This window comes from Oncorhynchus mykiss, chromosome 4, assembly GCF_057628025.1.
Source record: "Oncorhynchus mykiss isolate SJ-2025 chromosome 4, ASM5762802v1, whole genome shotgun sequence".
NCBI classification, from domain to species: Eukaryota; Metazoa; Chordata; class Actinopteri; order Salmoniformes; family Salmonidae; genus Oncorhynchus; species Oncorhynchus mykiss.
The window spans coordinates 6,302,501-6,327,300 of NC_143025.1; the positions used below are offsets into that span (position 1 = coordinate 6,302,501).

Here is a 24,800-nt window from a genome sequence, read left to right on the forward strand (position 1 = left end):
TTTTCCAGTAGTTTGACAGAGATGGTTTTCCAGTAGTTTTCCAGTAGTTTGACATATATGGTTTTCCAGTAGTTTTCCAGTAATTTGATAGAGATGGTTTTCCAGTAGTTTTCCAGTAGTTTGACAGAGATGGTTTTCCAGTAGTTTTCCAGTAGTTTGACAGAGATGGTTTTCCAGTAGTTTGACATAGATGGTTTTCCAGTAGTTTTCCAGTAATTTGACAGAGATGGTTTTCCAGTAGTTTGACAGAGATGGTTTTCCAGTAGTTTTCCAGTAGTTTGACATAGATGGTTTTCCAGTAGTTTTCCAGTAATTTGATAGAGATGGTTTTCCAGTAGTTTTCCAGTAGTTTGACAGAGATGGTTTTCCAGTAGTTTGACATAGATGGTTTTCCAGTAGTTTTCCAGTAATTTGACAGAGATGGTTTTCCAGTAGTTTTCCAGTAGTTTGACATAGATGGTTTTCCAGTAGTTTGACAGAGATGGTTTTCCAGTAGTTTTCCAGTAGTTTGACAGAGATGGTTTTCCAGTAGTTTTCCAGTAGTTTGACAGCGATGGTTTTCCAGTAGTTTGACAGAGATGGTTTTCCAGTAGTTTGACAGAGATGGTTTTCCAGTAGTTTTCCAGTAGTTTGACATAGATGGTTTTCCAGTAGTTTTCCAGTAGTTTGACAGAGATGGTTTTCCAGTAGTTTTCCAGTAGTTTGACAGAGATGGTTTTCCAGTAGTTTTCCAGTAATTTGACAGAGATGGATTTCCAGTAGTTTTCCAGTAGTTTGACAGAGATGGTTTTCCAGTAGTTTTCCAGTAATTTGACAGAGATGGTTTTCCAGTAGTTTGACAGAGATGGTTTTCCAGTAGTTTTCCAGTAATTTGACAGAGATGGTTTTCCAGTAGTTTGACAAAGATGGTTTTCCAGTAGTTTTCCAGTAGTTTGACAGAGATGGTTTTCCAGTAGTTTTCCAGTAATTTGACAGAGATGGTTTTCCAGTAGTTTTCCAGTAGTTTGACAGAGATGGTTTTCCAGTAGTTTTCCAGCAGTTTGACAGAGATGGTTTTCCAGTAGTTTTCCAGAGAAAGGAGAGAAACCCCCAGCCCAGAGATAGTTTGACAGAGATGGTTTTCCAGTAGTTTTCCAGTAGTTTGACAGAGATGGTTTTCCAGTAGTTTGACAGAGATGGTTTTCCAGTAGTTTTCCAGTAGTTTGACAGAGATGGTTTTCCAGTAGTTTGACAGAGATGGTTTTCCAGTAGTTTTCCAGTAATTTGACAGAGATGGTTTTCCAGTAGTTTGACAGGGATGGTTTTCCAGTAGTTTGACAGAGATGGTTTTCCAGTAGTTTTCCAGTAGTTTGACAGAGATGGTTTTCCAGTAGTTTGACAGAGATGGTTTTCCAGTAGTTTGACAGAGATGGTTTTCCAGTAGTTTTCCAGTAATTTGACAGAGATGGTTTTCCAGTAGTTTTCCAGTAATTTGACAGAGATGGTTTTCCAGTAGTTTGACAAAGATGGTTTTCCAGTAGTATGACAGAGATGGTTTTCCAGTAGTTTTCCAGTAGTTTGACAGAGATGGTTTTCCAGTAGTTTTCCAGTAATTTGACAGAGATGGTTTTCCAGTAGTTTTCCAGTAGTTTGACAGAGATGGTTTTCCAGTAGTTTTCCAGTAGTTTGACAGAGATGGTTTTCCAGTAGTTTTCCAGTAATTTGACAGAGATGGTTTTCCAGTAGTTTTCCAGTAGTTTGACAGAGATGGTTTTCCAGTAGTTTTCCAGTAGTTTGACAGAGATGGTTTTCCAGTAGTTTTCCAGAGAAAGGAGAGAAACCCCCAGCCCAGAGATAGTTTGACAGAGATGGTTTTCCAGTAGTTTGACAGAGATGGTTTTCCAGTAGTTTTCCAGTAGTTTGACAGAGATGGTTTTCCAGTAGTTTTCCAGTAATTTGATAGAGATGGTTTTCCAGTAGTTTTCCAGTAGTTTGACAGAGATGGTTTTCCAGTAGTTTTCCAGTAGTTTGACAGAGATGGTTTTCCAGTAGTTTGACATAGATGGTTTTCCAGTAGTTTTCCAGTAATTTGACAGAGATGGTTTTCCAGTAGTTTGACAGAGATGGTTTTTCAGTAGTTTTCCAGTAGTTTGACATAGATGGTTTTCCAGTAGTTTTCCAGTAATTTGATAGAGATGGTTTTCCAGTAGTTTTCCAGTAGTTTGACAGAGATGGTTTTCCAGTAGTTTGACATAGATGGTTTTCCAGTAGTTTTCCAGTAATTTGACAGAGATGGTTTTCCAGTAGTTTTCCAGTAGTTTGACATAGATGGTTTTCCAGTAGTTTGACAGAGATGGTTTTCCAGTAGTTTTCCAGTAGTTTGACAGAGATGGTTTTCCAGTAGTTTTCCAGTAGTTTGACAGCGATGGTTTTCCAGTAGTTTGACAGAGATGGTTTTCCAGTAGTTTGACAGAGATGGTTTTCCAGTAGTTTTCCAGTAGTTTGACATAGATGGTTTTCCAGTAGTTTTCCAGTAGTTTGACAGAGATGGTTTTCCAGTAGTTTGACAGAGATGGTTTTCCAGTAGTTTGACAGAGATGGTTTTCCAGTAGTTTGACAGAGATGGTTTTCCAGTAGTTTTCCAGTAATTTGACAGAGATGGTTTTCCAGTAGTTTGACAGGGATGGTTTTCCAGTAGTTTGACAGAGATGGTTTTCCAGTAGTTTTCCAGTAGTTTGACAGAGATGGTTTTCCAGTAGTTTGACAGAGATGGTTTTCCAGTAGTTTGACAGAGATGGTTTTCCAGTAGTTTTCCAGTAATTTGACAGAGATGGTTTTCCAGTAGTTTTCCAGTAATTTGACAGAGATGGTTTTCCAGTAGTTTGACAAAGATGGTTTTCCAGTAGTTTGACAGAGATGGTTTTCCAGTAGTTTTCCAGTAGTTTGACAGAGATGGTTTTCCAGTAGTTTTCCAGTAATTTGACAGAGATGGTTTTCCAGTAGTTTTCCAGTAGTTTGACAGAGATGGTTTTCCAGCAGTTTTCCAGTAGTTTGACAGAGATGGTTTTCCAGTAGTTTTCCAGAGAAAGGAGAGAAACCCCCAGCCCAGAGATAGTTTGACAGAGATGGTTTTCCAGTAGTTTGACAGAGATGGTTTTCCAGTAGTTTTCCAGTAGTTTGACATATATGGTTTTCCAGTAGTTTTCCAGTAATTTGATAGAGATGGTTTTCCAGTAGTTTTCCAGTAGTTTGACAGAGATGGTTTTCCAGTAGTTTTCCAGTAGTTTGACAGAGATGGTTTTCCAGTAGTTTGACATAGATGGTTTTCCAGTAGTTTTCCAGTAATTTGACAGAGATGGTTTTCCAGTAGTTTGACAGAGATGGTTTTCCAGTAGTTTTCCAGTAGTTTGACATAGATGGTTTTCCAGTAGTTTTCCAGTAATTTGATAGAGATGGTTTTCCAGTAGTTTTCCAGTAGTTTGACAGAGATGGTTTTCCAGTAGTTTGACATAGATGGTTTTCCAGTAGTTTTCCAGTAATTTGACAGAGATGGTTTTCCAGTAGTTTTCCAGTAGTTTGACATAGATGGTTTTCCAGTAGTTTGACAGAGATGGTTTTCCAGTAGTTTTCCAGTAGTTTGACAGAGATGGTTTTCCAGTAGTTTTCCAGTAGTTTGACAGCGATGGTTTTCCAGTAGTTTGACAGAGATGGTTTTCCAGTAGTTTGACAGAGATGGTTTTCCAGTAGTTTTCCAGTAGTTTGACATAGATGGTTTTCCAGTAGTTTTCCAGTAGTTTGACAGAGATGGTTTTCCAGTAGTTTGACAGAGATGGTTTTCCAGTAGTTTTCCAGTAGTTTGACATAGATGGTTTTCCAGTAGTTTTCCAGTAATTTGATAGAGATGGTTTTCCAGTAGTTTTCCAGTAGTTTGACAGAGATGGTTTTCCAGTAGTTTGACATAGATGGTTTTCCAGTAGTTTTCCAGTAATTTGACAGAGATGGTTTTCCAGTAGTTTTCCAGTAGTTTGACATAGATGGTTTTCCAGTAGTTTGACAGAGATGGTTTTCCAGTAGTTTTCCAGTAGTTTGACAGAGATGGTTTTCCAGTAGTTTTCCAGTAGTTTGACAGCGATGGTTTTCCAGTAGTTTGACAGAGATGGTTTTCCAGTAGTTTGACAGAGATGGTTTTCCAGTAGTTTTCCAGTAGTTTGACATAGATGGTTTTCCAGTAGTTTTCCAGTAGTTTGACAGAGATGGTTTTCCAGTAGTTTGACAGAGATGGTTTTCCAGTAGTTTGACAGAGATGGTTTTCCAGTAGTTTGACAGAGATGGTTTTCCAGTAGTTTTCCAGTAATTTGACAGAGATGGTTTTCCAGTAGTTTGACAGGGATGGTTTTCCAGTAGTTTGACAGAGATGGTTTTCCAGTAGTTTTCCAGTAGTTTGACAGAGATGGTTTTCCAGTAGTTTGACAGAGATGGTTTTCCAGTAGTTTGACAGAGATGGTTTTCCAGTAGTTTTCCAGTAATTTGACAGAGATGGTTTTCCAGTAGTTTTCCAGTAATTTGACAGAGATGGTTTTCCAGTAGTTTGACAAAGATGGTTTTCCAGTAGTTTGACAGAGATGGTTTTCCAGTAGTTTTCCAGTAGTTTGACAGAGATGGTTTTCCAGTAGTTTTCCAGTAATTTGACAGAGATGGTTTTCCAGTAGTTTTCCAGTAGTTTGACAGAGATGGTTTTCCAGTAGTTTTCCAGTAGTTTGACAGAGATGGTTTTCCAGTAGTTTTCCAGAGAAAGGAGAGAAACCCCCAGCCCAGAGATAGTTTGACAGAGATGGTTTTCCAGTAGTTTGACAGAGATGGTTTTCCAGTAGTTTTCCAGTAGTTTGACATATATGGTTTTCCAGTAGTTTTCCAGTAATTTGATAGAGATGGTTTTCCAGTAGTTTTCCAGTAGTTTGACAGAGATGGTTTTCCAGTAGTTTTCCAGTAGTTTGACAGAGATGGTTTTCCAGTAGTTTGACATAGATGGTTTTCCAGTAGTTTTCCAGTAATTTGACAGAGATGGTTTTCCAGTAGTTTGACAGAGATGGTTTTCCAGTAGTTTTCCAGTAGTTTGACATAGATGGTTTTCCAGTAGTTTTCCAGTAATTTGATAGAGATGGTTTTCCAGTAGTTTTCCAGTAGTTTGACAGAGATGGTTTTCCAGTAGTTTGACATAGATGGTTTTCCAGTAGTTTTCCAGTAATTTGACAGAGATGGTTTTCCAGTAGTTTTCCAGTAGTTTGACATAGATGGTTTTCCAGTAGTTTGACAGAGATGGTTTTCCAGTAGTTTTCCAGTAGTTTGACAGAGATGGTTTTCCAGTAGTTTTCCAGTAGTTTGACAGCGATGGTTTTCCAGTAGTTTGACAGAGATGGTTTTCCAGTAGTTTGACAGAGATGGTTTTCCAGTAGTTTTCCAGTAGTTTGACATAGATGGTTTTCCAGTAGTTTTCCAGTAGTTTGACAGAGATGGTTTTCCAGTAGTTTGACAGAGATGGTTTTCCAGTAGTTTTCCAGTAGTTTGACAGAGATGGTTTTCCAGTAGTTTTCCAGTAGTTTGACAGAGATGGTTTTCCAGTAGTTTTCCAGTAGTTTGACAGAGATGGTTTTCCAGTAGTTTGACAGAGATGGTTTTCCAGTAGTTTTCCAGTAGTTTGACAGAGATGGTTTTCCAGTAGTTTTCCAGTAGTTTGACAGAGATGGTTTTCCAGTAGTTTTCCAGTAGTTTGACAGAGATGGTTTTCCAGTAGTTTGACAGAGATGGTTTTCCAGTAGTTTTCCAGTAGTTTGACAGAGATGGTTTTCCAGTAGTTTTCCAGTAGTTTGACAGAGATGGTTTTCCAGTAGTTTTCCAGTAGTTTGACAGAGATGGTTTTCCAGTAGTTTTCCAGTAGTTTGACAGAGATGGTTTTCCAGTAGTTTTCCAGTAATTTGACAGAGATGTTTTCCCAGTAGTTTGACAGAGATGGTTTTCCAGTAGTTTTCCAGTAGTTTGACAGAGATGGTTTTCCAGTAGTTTTCCAGTAGTTTGACAGCGATGGTTTTCCAGTAGTTTGACAGAGATGGTTTTCCAGTAGTTTGACAGAGATGGTTTTCCAGTAGTTTGACAGAGATGGTTTTCCAGTAGTTTTCCAGTAGTTTTCCAGTAGTTTTCCAGTAGTTTGACAGAGATGGTTTTCCAGTAGTTTTCCAGTAGTTTGACAGAGATGGTTTTCCAGTAGTTTTCCAGTAGTTTGACAGAGATGGTTTTCCAGTAGTTTTCCAGTAGTTTGACAGCGATGGTTTTCCAGTAGTTTGACAGAGATGGTTTTCCAGTAGTTTGACAGCGATGGTTTTCCAGTAGTTTGACAGTAGTTTTCCAGTAGTTTGACAGCGATAGCATAGTAAGCAACAATGTCTATGTCTAATCCTTGCTGTCAGTATATTGAAGGATTAACTAAAGCAGAAAGTTAAAGTAGAAAACCAATCAAAGAAACATAATGTGTTCCAAATTGTACACTTTTCCTTATTTAGTGCACTACTTTGTACCAGGGCCCATAGGGATCAGGTCAAAATTAGTGCCCTATATATAGGGAATAGGGTGCCAGCTCTGGTCTAAAGTAGTGCACTATATAGGGAATAGGGTGCCAGCTCTGGTCTAAAGTAGTGCACTATATAGGGAATAGGGTGCCAGCTCTGGTCTAAAGTAGTGCACTATATAGGGAATAGGGCTCTGATCTAAAGTAGTGCACTATATAGGGAATAGGGCTCTGATCTAAAGTAGTGCACTATATAGGGAATAGGGCTCTGGTCTAAAGTAGTGCACTATATAGGGAATAGGGCTCTGATCTAAAGTAGTGCACTATATAGGGAATAGGGCTCTGGTCTAAAGTAGTGCACTATATAGTGAATAGGGCTCTGTTCTAAAGTAGTGCACTATATAGGGAATAGGGCTCTGGTCTAAAGTAGTGCACTATATAGGGAATAGGGCTCTGGTCTAAAGTAGTGCACTATATAGGGAATAGGGTGCCAGCTCTGGTCTAAAATAGTGCACTATATAGGGAATAGGGTGCCAGCTCTGGTCTAAAGTAGTGCACTATATAGGGAATAGGGTACCATTTGGAACGACGACACAGTGAAACAGACACCCAAACGTGTCAGGGATTGTGTTGGCTCAGAGACCTCTCTTTCACTCTGTGTATGTCTGTGTGTGTGTGTGTGTGTGTGTGTTCGTGTGTCTTAGTCATCACATCTTACCCATCCTTGGAGAGGTATTGTCTGAAGAAGTCATTTGCTGCTAGCTTGATGGCTTTCTCTGGCGTGACCAGGGTTAGGTTCACCGCAGACCCTGTAACAATGAGAGGAAGTGAGAGACAGAGATAGAGAGAGAGAGATGGAAGGAGAGGGAGCGAGAGCGAGAGAGATAGAAGGAGAAGGATCGAGAGAGAGATGGAGGGGAGGGAGAGTGAGAGAGAGTCAGATGGAGGGGAGGGAGAGTGAGAGAGAGTCAGAGAGAGGGGAGGGAGAGAGAGAGAGAGCAAGAGAGATGGAGGGAGGAAGGGAGAGCAAGAGAGATGGAGAGAGGGAGAGAAAGAAGAAAGAGGTAGAGAGAGGGGAGGTAGAGAAAGAAGAGAGCGAGAGAGGCAGCGAGAGGGGAGGGAGAGCGAGAGAAAGAGGCAGAGACAGGAGGGAGAGCGAGAGAAAGAGGCAAAGAGAGGGGAGTGAGAGCGAGAGAGAGGCAGAGATGAGAAAGAGAGAGAGAGAGAGTAGGAGAGAGAGAGAGACAGAGAGGAGAAAGAGAGAGGAGGGAGAGAGAGAGAGAGAGAGACAGAGAGGAGAAAGAGAGAGAGACAGAGAGAGACAGAGAGAGAGGTGAGGGAGAGCGAGAGAGAGAGGCAGAGAGAGGGGAAGAGAGAGGGGAGAGAGAAAGAAGAGGCAGAGAGAGAGACAGAGAGGAGAAAGAGAGAGAGAGAGAGAGAGAGACAGAGAGAAGAAAGAGAGAGAGAGAGACAGAGAGAAGAAAGAGAGAGAGAGAGAGAGGAGAAAGAGAGAGAGAGAGGAGAAAGAGAGTAGGAGAGAGAGAGAGACAAAGAGGAGAAAGAGAGGAATTGTGATTTTCCCAGTCACACACAGCAGGCATGTTGTAATGTATGGTGGTAACATTTATTTTTGTGCATTATGTTCCCAGACCTGAGGCTGTCCTGTATACCTGAGGATGTCCTGTATACCTGAGGATGTCCTGTATACCTGAGGATGTCCTGTATACCTGAGGATGTCCTGTATACCTGAGGATGTCCTGTATACCTGAGGATGTCCTGTATACCTGAGGATGTCCTGTATACCTGAGGATGTCCTGTATACCTGAGGCTGTCCTGTATACCTGAGGATGTCCTGTATACCTGAGGATGTCCTGTATACCTGAGGATGTCCTGTATACCTGAGGCTGTCCTGTATACCTGAGGATGTCCTGTATACCTGAGGATGTCCTGTATACCCGAGGATGTCCTGTATACCTGAGGCTGTCCTGTATACCTGAGGATGTCCTGTATACCTGAGGATGTCCTGTATACCTGAGGATGTGGTTAGCTGTGTGCTGGTGAGAGTGAGTTGTCTCACGGCTATAAGCAGCTCTGATAGTCTCAGTGTTCAGCAGTGGTCAGCAACTTTCAAAAGGACCTCACTGTGCAATGTTTGTCTTTAGCATGTACCTGCCACTTTCTAGTGCACACACACACACAAATATACTTCCACGTCCTCACCCGAACCTACCTCTGTACATCCCGAAGTATCCCTCTGAGCGGATGGTCTTGATAAGACAGTCAGACCTACAAGACACAACCAACTAGTTACAACAACATATAACATCACCAACTAGTTACAACAACATATAACATCACCAACTACTTACAACAACATATAACATCACCAACTAGTTACTACAAGACACAACCAACTAGTTACAACAACATATAACATCACCAACTAGTTACAACAACATATAACATCACCAACTACTTACTACAAGACACAACCAACTAGTTACAACAACATATAACATCACCAACTAGTTACAACAACATATAACATCACCAACTAGTTACTACAAGACACAACCAACTAGTTACAACAACATATAACATCACCAACTAGTTACTACAACATATAACATCACCAACTAGTTACTACAAGACACAACCAACTAGTTACAACAACATATAACATCACCAACTAGTTACAACAACATATAACATCACCAACTAGTTACTACAAGACACAACCAACTAGTTACTACAACCTATAACATCACCAACTAGTTAATACAACATATAACATCACCAACTAGTTACTACAAGACACAACCAACTAGTTACTACAACATATAACATCACCAACTAGTTACTACAAGACACAACCAACTAGTTACTACAACATTTAACATCACCAACTAGTTACAACAACATATAACATCACCAACTAGTTACTACAACACATAACATCAACTAGTTACTACAACATCAACTAGTTACTACAACACATAACATCAACTAGTTACTACAACATATAACATGACCAACTAGGTACAACAACATATAACATCACCAACTAGTTACAACAACATATAACATCACCTAGTTACTACAACATAAAACATCACCAACTAGTTACTACAACATATAACATCACCAACTAGTTACTACAAGACACAACCAACGAGTTACTACAACATTTAACATCACCAACTAGTTACAACAACATATAACATCACCAACTAGTTACTACAACATATAACATCACCAACTAGTTACTACAAGACACAACCAACTAGTTACTACAACATCACCTAGTTACAACAACATATAACATCACCAACTAGTTACAACAACATATAACATCACCAACTAGTTACAACAACATATAACATCACCAACTAGTTACTACAAGACACAACAAACTAGTTACTACAACATATAACATCACCAACTAGTTACTACAAGACACAACCAACTAGTTACTACAACATATAACATTACCAACTAGTTACTACAAGACACAACCAACTAGTTACTACAACATATAACATCACCAACTAGTTACTATAACATATAACATCACCAAATAGTTACTACAAGACACAACCAACTAGTTACTACAACATCAACTAGTTACTACAACACATAACATCAACTAGTTACTACAAGACACAACCAACTAGTTACTACAAGACACAACCAACTAGTTACTACAACATATAACATTACCAACTAGTTACTACAAGACACAACCAACTAGTTACTACAACATATAACATCACCAACTAGTTACAACAACATATAACATCACCAACTAGTTACAACAACATATAACATCACCAACTAGTTACTACAACATATAACATCACCAACTAGTTACAACAACATATAACATCACCAACTAGTTACTACAACATATAACATCACCAACTACTTACTACAAGACACAACCAACTAGTTACAACAACATATAACATCACCAACTAGTTACAACAACATATAACATCACCAACTAGTTACTACAACATATAACATCACCAACTAGTTACAACAACATATAACATCACCAACTAGTTACAACAACATATAACATCACCAACTAGTTACTACAACATATAACATCAACAACTAGTTACTACAACATATAACATCACCAACTAGATACTACAAGACACAACCAACTAGTTACAACAACATATAACATCACCAACTAGTTACTACAACATATAACATCACCAACTAGTTACTACAAGACACAACCAACTAGTTCCTACAACATCACCTAGTTACAACAACATATAACATCACCAACTAGTTACAACAACATATAACATCACCAACTAGTTACAACAACATATAACATCACCAACTAGTTACTACAAGACACAACCAACTAGTTACTACAACATATAACATCACCAACTAGTTACTATAACATATAACATCACCAACTAGTTACTACAAGACACAACCAACTAGTTACTACAACATATAACATCACCAACTAGTTACAACAACATATAACATCACCAACTAGTTACTACAACATATAACATCACCAACTAGTTACAACAACATATAACATCACCAACTAGTTACTACAACATCTAACATCACCAACTAGTTACTACAACATATAACATCACCAACTAGTTACTACAAGACACAACCAACTAGTTACTACAACATATAACATCACCAACTAGTTACTACAAGACACAACCAACTAGTTACAACAACATATAACATCACCAACTAGTTACTACAACATATAACATCACCAACTAGTTACAACAACATATAACATCACCAACTAGTTACTACAAGACACAACCAACTAGTTACTACAACATTTAACATCACAAACTAGTTACTACAACATATAACATCACCAACTAGTTAATACAACATATAACATCACCAACTAGTTACTACAAGACACAACCAACTAGTTACTACAACATATAACATCACCAACTAGTTACTACAAGACACAACCAACTAGTTACTACAACATTTAACATCACCAACTAGTTACAACAACATATAACATCACCAACTAGTTACTACAACACATAACATCAACTAGTTACTACAACATCAACTAGTTACTACAACACATAACATCAACTAGTTACTACAACATATAACATGACCAACTAGTTACAACAACATATAACATCACCAACTAGTTACAACAACATATAACATCACCTAGTTACTACAACATAAAACATCACCAACTAGTTACTACAACATATAACATCACCAACTAGTTACTACAAGACACAACCAACGAGTTACTACAACATTTAACATCACCAACTAGTTACAACAACATATAACATCACCAACTAGTTACTACAACATATAACATCACCAACTAGTTACTACAAGACACAACCAACTAGTTACTACAACATCACCTAGTTACAACAACATATAACATCACCAACTAGTTACAACAACATATAACATCACCAACTAGTTACAACAACATATAACATCACCAACTAGTTACTACAAGACACAACAAACTAGTTACTACAACATATAACATCACCAACTAGTTACTACAAGACACAACCAACTAGTTACTACAACATATAACATTACCAACTAGTTACTACAAGACACAACCAACTAGTTACTACAACATATAACATCACCAACTAGTTAATACAACATATAACATCACCAACTAGTTACTACAAGACACAACCAACTAGTTACTACAACATATAACATCACCAACTAGTTACTACAAGACACAACCAACTAGTTACTACAACATTTAACATCACCAACTAGTTACAACAACATATAACATCACCAACTAGTTACTACAACACATAACATCAACTAGTTACTACAACATCAACTAGTTACTACAACACATAACATCAACTAGTTACTACAACATATAACATGACCAACTAGTTACAACAACATATAACATCACCAACTAGTTACAACAACATATAACATCACCTAGTTACTACAACATAAAACATCACCAACTAGTTACTACAACATATAACATCACCAACTAGTTACTACAAGACACAACCAACGAGTTACTACAACATTTAACATCACCAACTAGTTACAACAACATATAACATCACCAACTAGTTACTACAACATATAACATCACCAACTAGTTACTACAAGACACAACCAACTAGTTACTACAACATCACCTAGTTACAACAACATATAACATCACCAACTAGTTACAACAACATATAACATCACCAACTAGTTACAACAACATATAACATCACCAACTAGTTACTACAAGACACAACAAACTAGTTACTACAACATATAACATCACCAACTAGTTACTACAAGACACAACCAACTAGTTACTACAACATATAACATTACCAACTAGTTACTACAAGACACAACCAACTAGTTACTACAACATATAACATCACCAACTAGTTACTATAACATATAACATCACCAAATAGTTACTACAAGACACAACCAACTAGTTACTACAACATCAACTAGTTACTACAACACATAACATCAACTAGTTACTACAAGACACAACCAACTAGTTACTACAAGACACAACCAACTAGTTACTACAACATATAACATTACCAACTAGTTACTACAAGACACAACCAACTAGTTACTACAACATATAACATCACCAACTAGTTACAACAACATATAACATCACCAACTAGTTACAACAACATATAACATCACCAACTAGTTACTACAACATATAACATCACCAACTAGTTACAACAACATATAACATCACCAACTAGTTACTACAACATATAACATCACCAACTACTTACTACAAGACACAACCAACTAGTTACAACAACATATAACATCACCAACTAGTTACAACAACATATAACATCACCAACTAGTTACTACAACATATAACATCACCAACTAGTTACAACAACATATAACATCACCAACTAGTTACAACAACATATAACATCACCAACTAGTTACTACAACATATAACATCAACAACTAGTTACTACAACATATAACATCACCAACTAGATACTACAAGACACAACCAACTAGTTACAACAACATATAACATCACCAACTAGTTACTACAACATATAACATCACCAACTAGTTACTACAAGACACAACCAACTAGTTCCTACAACATCACCTAGTTACAACAACATATAACATCACCAACTAGTTACAACAACATATAACATCACCAACTAGTTACTATAACATATAACATCACCAACTAGTTACTACAAGACACAACCAACTAGTTACTACAACATATAACATCACCAACTAGTTACAACAACATATAACATCACCAACTAGTTACTACAACATATAACATCACCAACTAGTTACAACAACATATAACATCACCAACTAGTTACTACAACATCTAACATCACCAACTAGTTACTACAACATATAACATCACCAACTAGTTACTACAAGACACAACCAACTAGTTACAACAACATATAACATCACCAACTAGTTACTACAACATATAACATCACCAACTAGTTACAACAACATATAACATCACCAACTAGTTACTACAAGACACAACCAACTAGTTACTACAACATTTAACATCACCAACTAGTTACTACAACATATAACATCACCAACTAGTTACTACAAGACACAACCAACTAGTTACTACAACATTTAACATCACCAACTAGTTACTACAACATATAACATCACCAACTAGTTACAACAACATATAACATCAACTAGTTACTACAAGACACAACCAACTAGTTACAACAACACATAACATCAACTAGTTACTACAACATCAACTAGTTACTACAACATCAACTAGTTACTACAACATCAACTAGTTACTACAACATCAACTAGTTACTACAACACATAACATCAACTAGTTACTACAACACATAAAATCAACTAGTTACTACAACACATAAAATCAACTAGTTACTACAACATATAACATCAACTAGTTACTACAACACATAACATCAACTAGTTACTACAACACATAACATCAACTAGTTACTACAACACATAACATCAACTAGTTACTACACAACACATAACATCAACTAGTTACTACACAACACATAAAATCAACTAGTTACTACAACATATAACATCAACTAGTTACTACAACATCAACTAGTTACTACAACATCAACTAGTTACTACAACACATAACATCAACTAGTTACTACAACACATAACATCAACTAGTTACTACAACACATAACATCAACTAGTTACTACAACACATAACATCAACTAGTTACTACAACACATAACATCAACTAGTTACTACAACACATAAAATCAACTAGTTACTACAACACATAACATCAACTAGTTACTACAACACATAACATCAACTAGTTACTACAACATCAACTAGTTACTACAACACATAACATCAACTAGTTACTACAACACATAACATCAACTAGTTACTACAACATATAACATCAACTAGTTACTACAACGTAACATAACTACATTTGCATTGATGACAGCTTTGCACACTCTTGGCATGAGTGTGTGTGTGCGTGAGTGTGTGCTTGAGTGTGTGTGTGTGTGCGTGCGTGCGTGCGTGAGTGAGTGAGTGAGTGAGTGAAAGTGTGAGTGAGTGAGTGAGTGAGTACATACATGCTGGTGTAGAGGCGTGATCCATTTTGCTGGTTCTGCAGGCGTGTCTTGGCCAAGTCAATGGGAAACACACAGCTCACACCAATCAGCCCTGCTATCCCACCGTTTATCAACTTGGCAGGCAAACTGGGGGGAGGAGAGGAGGAAGAGGGAAGGAGGAAGGGAGATGGAGAGAGGAGGAAGAGGGAGGGAAGGGAGATGGAAAGAGGAGGAAGAAGGAGGGGAAGGAGGAAGGAAGGGTAGGAATTAGGGGAGAAGAAGGAGAGAAATGATGCTGCTGTGAAATATCGCTGCACATCACATCTATCACTTTTATAGTGTTACAAGGGGACATTAACCCACAGCTGACACCACATGGTTACATAGGGGACATTATCCCACAGCTGACACCACATGGTTACATAGGGGACATTATCCCACAGCTGACACCACATGGTTACACCACATGGTTACATAGGGGACATTATCCCACAGCTGACACCACATGGTTACATAGGGGACATTAACCCACAGCTGACACCACATGGTTACATAGGGGACATTATCCCACAGCTGACACCACATGGTTACATAGGGGACATTATCCCACAGCTGACACCACATGGTTACATAGGGGACATTATCCCACAGCTGACACCACATGGTTACAAGGGGACATTAACCCACAGCTGACACCACATGGTTACAAGGGGACATTAACCCACAGCTGACACCACATGGTTACACCACATGGTTACAAGGGGACATTAACCCACAGCTGACACCACATGGTTACAAGGGGACATTAACCCACAGCTGACACCACATGGTTACACCACATGGTTACAAGGGGACATTAACCCACAGCTGACACCACATGGTTACAAGGGGACATTAACCCACAGCTGACACCACATGGTTACATAGGGGACATTATCCCACAGCTGACACCACATGGTTACATAGGGGACATTATCCCACAGCTGACACCACATGGTTACATAGGGGACATTATCCCACAGCTGACACCACATGGTTACATAGGGGACATTATCCCACAGCTGACACCACATGGTTACACCACATGGTTACATAGGGGACATTATCCCACAGCTGACACCACATGGTTACATAGGGGACATTATCCCACAGCTGACACCACATGGTTACATAGGGGACATTATCCCACAGCTGACACCACATGGTTACATAGGGGACATTATCCCACAGCTGACACCACATGGTTACATAGGGGACATTATCCCACAGTTGACACCACATGGTTACATAGGGACATTATCCCACAGCTGACACCACATGGTTACATAGGGGACATTATCCCACAGCTGACACCACATGGTTACAAAGGGGACATTATCCCACAGCTGACACCAAATGTGGCGCTATGTTAATTTGATCAGCTATGGATCAAATATGATGCATGCGACATGTAGATTTCATAGAACACGGGGACCTTGAATAAACTGTGAGGGAGGAGACAAAAGCACACTTGTTTAACATTGAAGAATATAGTGCTTATGCTTAACAATTTTCAGATCTGTTTTCTTATACACAAGTTGTGTCTGAAATGGCACCCTTTTTCCCTATACAGTGCACTACTTTTTTACCAGGGCCTGCATAAAAGTGCACAATATAGGGAATAAGGTGCCATTTGAGGGAGACACCAGAGTTGAATGTTAACAGCTAATGCATGCTAACCTGATCTGCTTGTCAGCCATTTGATTTCTCTGTGTTGACGTGTTCCACGATACAACTGCCCGTCTGTCTGAAGGTTTGAGCCAATCAGGACATCTGTTGTGCGTTTCTTTCTCTAGTCTATTAATGGAGACACGTTGCTTGTCAGCTCTTTGTTCGTTTTTCAAACTGTATTTGTATCAGTTTGCTGGCTGAAGCGCTGGCCGGTAGAGGTTGAGGGGATATCTGAAACAGATAAAACATGAGAAAGAGAGAGCCTGTTAGTTAATAACATAAAGGAGATGTGTTAATAACACAAAGGAGTTGTTGGTTAATAACACAAAGGAGTTGTTGGTTAATAACACAAAGGAGTTGTTGGTTAATAACACAAAGGAGTTGTTGGTTAATAACATAAAGGAGATGTGTTAATAACATAAAGGAGTTGTTGGTTAATAATATAAAGGAGTTGTTGGTTAATAACATCAAGGAGTTGTTGGTTAATAACATAAAGGAGTTGTTGGTTAACAACTTAAAGGAGTTGTTGGTTAATAACATCAAGGAGTTGTTGGTTAATAACATAAAGGAGTTGTTGGTTATTAACATCAAGGAGTTTTTGGTTAATAACATAAAGGAGTTGTTGGTTAACAACTTAAAGGAGTTGTTGGTTAACAACATAAAGGAGTTGTTGGTTCACAACATAAAGGAGTTGTTGGTTAATAACATCAAGGAGTTGTTGGTTAACAACTTAAAGGAGTTGTTGGTTAATAACATCAAGGAGTTGTTGGTTAACAACATCAAGGAGTTGTTGGTTAATAACATCAAGGAGTTGTTGGTTAACAACATCAAGGAGTTGTTGGTTAATAACATCAAGGAGTTGTTGGTTAATAACATCAAGGAGTTGTTGGTTAACAACATAAAGGAGTTGTTGGTTAATAACATAAAGGAGTTGTTGGTTAATAACGTAAAGGAGTTGTTGGTTAATAACATAAAGGAGTTGTTGGTTAATAACATCAAGGAGTTGTTGGTTAATAACATCAAGGAGTTGTTGGTTAATAACATCAAGGAGTTGTTGGTTAACAACATAAAGGAGTTGTTGGTTAACAACATAAAGGAGTTTTTGGTTAACAACTTAAAGGAGTTTTTGGTTAACAACATAAAGGAGTTGTTGGTTAACAACATCAAGGAGTTGTTGGTTAATAACATCCAGGAGTTGTTGGTTAATAACATCAAGGAGTTGTTGGTTAATAACATCAAGGAGTTGTTGGTTAACAACATAAAGGAGTTGTTGGTTAACAACATAAAGGAGTTGTTGGTTAACAACTTAAAGGAGTTGTTGGTTAATAACATAAAGGAGTTGTTGGTTAACAACATAAAGGAGTTGTCCACTGATATGTGTCAACAACTGGTGGCTTGATAAGTCTGTGCGTCAGGTTTGAATATATTGACAATGTGGGTTTTAATGAGGGGAACATAATTACAGCTAATTGAATGATAACTGCCCCTCTCGCCCTGTGATTCACTCTTTGTCCACTGAACTACAGGTGTGTCAGGTCTAAAGTAGTGACAATGTGGGTTTTAGTGAGGGGAACATCATTACAGCTAATTGAATGATAACTGCCCCTCTCGCCCTGTGATTCACTCTTTGTCCACTGAACTACAGGTGTGTCAGGTCTAAAGTAGTGACAATGTGGGTTTTAGTGAGGGGAACATTCCAGAACCACCTAACCACAGTATGAGATATTTGTGAAAACATGACTAACAGCTCTCCTAAAATAGTGCTATGGCTATTCAGGTACTTAGTTATTACTGTATTCAGGTACTTAGTTATTACTCTATTCAGGTACTTAGTTATTACAGTATTCAGGTACTTAGTTATTACTGTATTTAGGTACTTAGTTATTACTGTATTCAGGTACTTAGTTATTACAGTATTTAGGTACTTAGTTATTACAGTATGTAGGTACTTAGTTCTTACAGTATTTAGGTACTTAGTTATTACAGTATTTAGGTACTTAGTTATTACTGTATTCAGGTACTTAGTTATTACAGTATTTAGGTACTTAGTTATTACTGTATTTAGGTACTTAGTTATTACAGTATGTAGGTACTTAGTTATTACAGTATGTAGGTACTTAGTTCTTACAGTATTTAGGTACTTAGTTATTACTGTATTTAGGTACTTAGTTATTACTGTATTTAGGTACTTCGTTATTACTGTATTTAGGTAAGCTATTACAGTATATAATCTTGCATACTTTCCTGCTTATCAATATTTGTAACAATAATCAGGAGGTATTGATGGGTGGCATGATGCCAAAACTCATCAGCATACTGTACTGACATTACGTTTGTGTTGCCTTGATAACAGACCACATCTGGATGTAATAAATGTATCACAAGTCACTTTAAACAATGCCACTTTATATAATGTTTACATACCCTACATTACTCATCTCATATGTATATACTGTACTCTATACCATCTACTGCATCTTGCCGATGCCGTTCGGCCATCACATATTCTTATTCGTTCCTTTACACTTGTGTGTGTATAAGGTTGTTCTTGTGAAATTGTTAGATTACTTGTTAGATATTACTGCACGGTCTTAACTAGAAGCACAAGCATTTCGCTACACTCGCATTAACATCTGCTAACCATGTGTATGTGACCAATAAAATTGTATTTTATTTCAATGTGTGTTGCCTTGCTTGCGTGCAAGTTATGCGTTTACAGGGTAGCCTACATTCAAATGTACGTTCTTCAGCAATCAGAGTTGAATTGGTGAAGCAGAAAGAACAAATCTCTGTGTAAAATGGTTTTAAATCTGAAACAGACTGGTGGGAGGATGTAGAGAGAAGGAGAGATGTGGTCTACAGACAGCAATGAACACAGCAAATCTGTTTCCATTTCCCCCTCCACACGCTCCACCCCCTTCCTCAACCAATCACGACGTCTCTCTCTGTGACCCACCTACCAGCTGTGACCCACCTACCTCTATCTCCCCCCTCCCTCCTCCATCCCTGCCTCCCTCCTCCTTCTCTACCTCCCTCCCTCCCTCCATCTCCCTCCTCCATATCTATCTCCCCCCTCCCTCCATCTCCACCTCCCTCCATCTCCCCTCTCCCTCCTCCATCTCCCCCTCCCTCCTCCTTCTCTCCCTCCCTCCTCCTTATCTCCCTCCCTCCTCCATCTCCCCCCTCCCTCCTCCATATCTACCTCCCCCCTCCCTCCTCCATATCTACCTCCCTCCCTCCATCTCCCCCTCCCTCCATCTCCCCTCTCTCTCCTCCATATCTACCTCCCCCCTCCTTCTCCATCCCTGCCTCCCTCCTCCATCCCTGCCTCCCTCCTCTCCCTCCCCCTCCCTCCTCCTTATCTCCCTCCCTCCTCCATCTCCCCCCTCCGTCCTCCATATCTACCTCCCCCTCCCTCCTCCATATCTACCTCCCTCCCTCCATCTCCCCCTCCCTCCTCCATATCTATCTCCCCCCTCCCTCCATCTCCCCCTCCCTCCTCCATATCTCCCTCCCCCCTCCATATCTATCTCCATCCCTGCCTCCCTCCTCCATCCCTCCCCCCTCCATATCTACCTCCCCCTCCCTCCTCCTTCTCTCCCTCCCTCCTCCATCTCTCCCCTCCCTCCTCCATATCTACCTCCCCCTCCCTCTCCCCCCTCCCTCCATTTTCCCCCTCCCTCCTCCATATCTACCTCCCCCTCCCTCCTCCTCCTCTCCCTCTCCCCTCCCTCCTCCATCTCCTCCATCTCCCCCCTCCCTCCTCCATATCTACCTCCCCCTCCCTCTTCCTTCTCTCCCTCCATCTCCTCCATCTCCCCCCTCCCTCCTCCATATCTACCTCCCCCTCCCTCCTCCATATCTACCTCCCCCTCCCTCCTCCTTCTCTCCCTCCATCTCCTCCATCTCCCCCCTCCCTCCTCCATATCTACCTCCCCCCTCCCTCCATCTTCCATATCTACCTCCCCCTCTCTCCTCCATCTCCCCCCTCCCTCCTCCATCTCCCCCCTCCCTCCTCCATATCTACCTCCCCCCTCCCTCCTCCTTCTCTCCCTCCCCCTCCCTCCATCTCCTCCATCTCCCCCCTCCCTCCTCCATATCTACCTCCCCCCTCCCTCCTCCTTCTCTCCCTCCCCCCTCCCTCCATCTCCTCCATCTCCCCCCTCCCTCCTCCATATCTACCTCCCTCCTCCTTCTCTCCCTCCCCTCCCCCTATTTTCCTTCGCGTCAATCATCAACTTTCCAACACAGGGCTTCCTTTCTTTTGCTGACTTTTCTTTTTCTTTGAAACAAAAATATCTAACCACGCCTCCTTTCCAGACCGGACCACGCCTCCTTTCTAGACCGGACCACGCCTCCTTTCCAGACCGGACCACGCCTCCTTTCTAGACCAGACCACGCCTCCTTTCCAGACCGGACCACGCCTCCTTTCTAGACCAGACCACGCCTCCTTTCTAGACCGGACCACGCCTCCTTTCTAGACCGGACCACGCCTCCTTTCCAGACCGGACCACGCCTCCTTTCAATGTGTGTTGCCTTGCTGAGGGACAGGAAACAGCTGATGGACAGGAAACAGCTGATGGGCAGGAACTGAGGGACAGGAAACAGTTGAGGGACAGGAAACAGCTGAGGGACAGGAAACAGCTGAGGGACAAGAAAGAGCTGAGGGACAGGAAACAGCTGAGGGACAGGAAACAGCTGAGGGACAGGAAAGAGCTGAGGGACAGGAAACAGCTGAGGGACAGGAAACAGCTTAGGGTGTAAATAGAGAGTAAAGGGAATCCAGATGGAGTATGGAGCTCAGGTTAGAGGTCACAGACCATCTGTCCTTTAAAGACTGATGATGCTGATCAACAACCAATAGGAGGGGGGAATGAGTGCATTCGGGAAAGTATTCAGACCCCTTCCCTTTGTACACATTTTGTTACGTTACAGCCTTATTATAAAATTGATAAAATATATTTTTTTCTCTCAATCTACACACAATAGCTAATAATAAAAAATGAAAAAGGTTTTGAGAAATGTTCAGACGCTTTGCTATGAGAAATGAAATTGAGCTCAGTTGCATCCTGTTTCCATTGATCATCCTTGTGATGTTTCTACAACTTGATTGGAGTCCACCTGTGGTAAATTCAATTGATTGGACATTATTTGGAAAGGCACACACCTGTCTATATAAGGTCACACAGTTGACAGTGCATGTCAGAGCAAAAACCAAGCCATGAAGTCGAAGGAATTGTTCGTTGAGCTCCAAGACAGTATTTTGTCGAGGCACAAATCTGGGGAAGGGTACCAAAACATTTCTGCAGCATTGAAGGTCCCAAAGAACACATTGGCCACCATTATTCTTAAATGGAAGAAGTTTGGAACCACCAAGATTCTTCCTAGAGCTGGCCGCCAGCTAAACTGAGCAATCAGGAGAGAAAGGCCTTGGACAGGGAGGTGACTAAGAACCCAATGGTCACTCTGACAGAGCTCTAGAGTTCCTCTGTGGAGATGGGAGAGCCTTCCAGGAGGACAACCATCTCTGCAGTACTCCACCAATCAGACATTTATGGTAGAATGACCAGACGGAAGCCACTCCTCAGTAAAAGGCACATGACAGCCCGCTTGGAGTTTGCCAAAAGGCACCTAAAAGGACTCTCAGACCATGAGAAACAAGATTCTTTGGTCTGACGACACCAACATTGAACTTTTTGGCCTGAATGCCAAGTGTCACGTCTGGAGAAAATAGTTTGCAAGCCCTGTCACATCTGACCAGCGTCAGAGCCAGTGTGCTGGGATTCAATCTTCGTCCTGTTTGATGGCTTGTCGGATGGCACAGCGGGATTTCTTATAGACGTCCGGATTAGTGTCCCGCTCCTTGAAAGCCAGCAACTCTAGCCTTTAGCTTAGCGAGGATGTTGCCTGTAATCCATGGCTTCTGGTTGGGATATGTACGTACGGTCACTGTGGGGACGACGTCGTCGATGCACTTATTGACTGAGTTGTTATACTCCTCAATGACATTGAATGAATCACGGAACATATTCCAGTCTGTGCTAGCAAAACAGTCCTGTAGCTTAAAATCTGCGTCATCAGACCACTTCACTGGTACCTCTGAGTTTTTGTTTTTTTTTGTAAGCAGGAATCAGGAGGATAGAGTTATGGTCAGATTTGCCAATTGGAGGGCGAGGGAGAGCTTTGTATGTGTCTCTGTGTGTGGAGTAAAGGTGGTCTAGAGGTTTTTTTCCCCCCCTCTGGTTGCACATGTGACATGCTCATAGAAATTAGGTCAAACGGATTTAAGTTTTCCTGCATTAAAGTCGACGGCCACTAGGAGTGCCACTTCTGGGTGAGCGGTTTCCTGTTTGCTTTTGACCTTATACAGCTCGTTGGGTTTTACTGCCAGCATCGGTTTGTGGTGATAAATAGACAGCTATGAAAAATATAGATGAAAACTCTCTTGGTAAATAGTGTGGTCTACAGCTTATCATGAGGTATTCTACCTCAGGTAAGAAACACCTTGAGACTTCCTTAATATTAGTGATCACACACCAGCTGTTGACAAATAGACACAGACCATTTATTGTTATGTTATCAGGAAACTACAGTTGATTACAGTAGGCACCAGACATGCCTTAAAACTTTGATATTATTTGGCTTCTAATAACATATAGGCTAGGCCACTTAGTAGACACTTTTATCCCAAGTGATTTACAGTTCTTACATGTTTTAGTATTTACGTGAATCCTGTAGGAATTGAACCCACCACCTTGGTGTCCCCGAGGACAACTCTCAATCTCTACACTACTGTTGGATCACTATATCTCTCTCTTTTTTTTGAAAGAGCACCGTGTACCGTACACGCAGCCGAGATGTCACGGTCTCTCAGGTTTGAGTGTGATTATATTTATGGACATAGAAGCTACTAGACAAGAGTCATGCACCAGGAAGGATCATATTTGTGGTTTCATAAATAAATCTGATTACTGTTTCCTCTTCCTGCTCTAGAGTAAGGATTATAAACCTAATACCCATCTACGGAATCACTCTTTTAATGTATTTCTCTCTCTGCGTCTACAATCGACCTCTCCCTTCTCTGCGTGTCCATCCGTCCGTCCGTCTCTCGGTCTGCCTTTTTTTCCTTCTTTGTCTGTGCTTCTCTCTCTCTCGATCACTCTCTGTATGTCTGTCTGCCCCGCTCCCTATGTCTGCACCGGTACCTCTGTCTGCCCCGGTACCTCTGTCTGCACCGCTCTCTCTGTCTGCCTCGCTGTCTCTGTCTGCCTCGCTGTCTCTCTCCCCTCTGTCTACCTCGCTCTGTATGCCTCTCTCTCGCTGTCTCTCCACCTCTCTCTCCCCCTCTGTCTGCCTCTCTCTGTCTGCCTCTCTCTCTGTCTGCCTCTCTCTCTCTGTCTGCCTCTCTCTATATACAACATCTGGACAGAGGTATAGACCTATCAAGTCGGTACACCTTTAATTGAGAAGGCCTCTATCTCTCTTGCTCTGTCTGCCTCTCCATCTCCTCTCTCTCTCTACAACATCTGGACTGAGAGGTATAGACCAATCAAGCCTCTAATTGAGAAGCTTCAGTCTGTTAATTTCTATGAACATCATTGATGGATCACCCCTACGGTGACTTTAACAAATAGACAGAGAGAATCAACTGCCTTGTGTTTTTTAATTTTTTTTATGTATTTGTCTTTGCTACTAGACACTGTGTGGCCTTCAATGTCTCCTCTCACTGGCCGGCAACACATCCATTTATCTTCCAGACAGACAGATAGAGATAGCAGCACATATGAGGTTTAGTTCTAGGCCTTTCTGCAGAGTTGCTCCTCATTCCTATGGAATGTAAAAACAACAGCAGTAGCATACAGATACAATAGCCTACTGACTGCTGTGAGGACGGTTGTCTATAACTTATTTA

At 40.4% G+C, this 24,800-nt stretch overlaps 1 protein-coding gene across 1 annotated transcript in view; it reads right to left on the reverse strand.

Annotated features, from left to right (window-relative positions):
• The window catches only part of LOC110521172 (mitochondrial glutamate carrier 1), a 53,640-nt gene that overhangs the window by 27,495 nt on the left and 1,345 nt on the right, over nucleotides 1–24,800 (reverse strand). The window contains exons 2-5 of the mRNA XM_036968531.2: nucleotides 16,898–17,119; nucleotides 15,200–15,325; nucleotides 8,769–8,824; nucleotides 7,257–7,347 (exon numbers count right to left, since the gene is read on the reverse strand). Coding sequence (XP_036824426.1) covers nucleotides 7,257–7,347; nucleotides 8,769–8,824; nucleotides 15,200–15,325; nucleotides 16,898–16,917 — 293 coding nt within the window. The 5' untranslated portion in view covers nucleotides 16,918–17,119. The remainder of the gene's footprint in view (nucleotides 1–7,256; nucleotides 7,348–8,768; nucleotides 8,825–15,199; nucleotides 15,326–16,897; nucleotides 17,120–24,800) is intronic.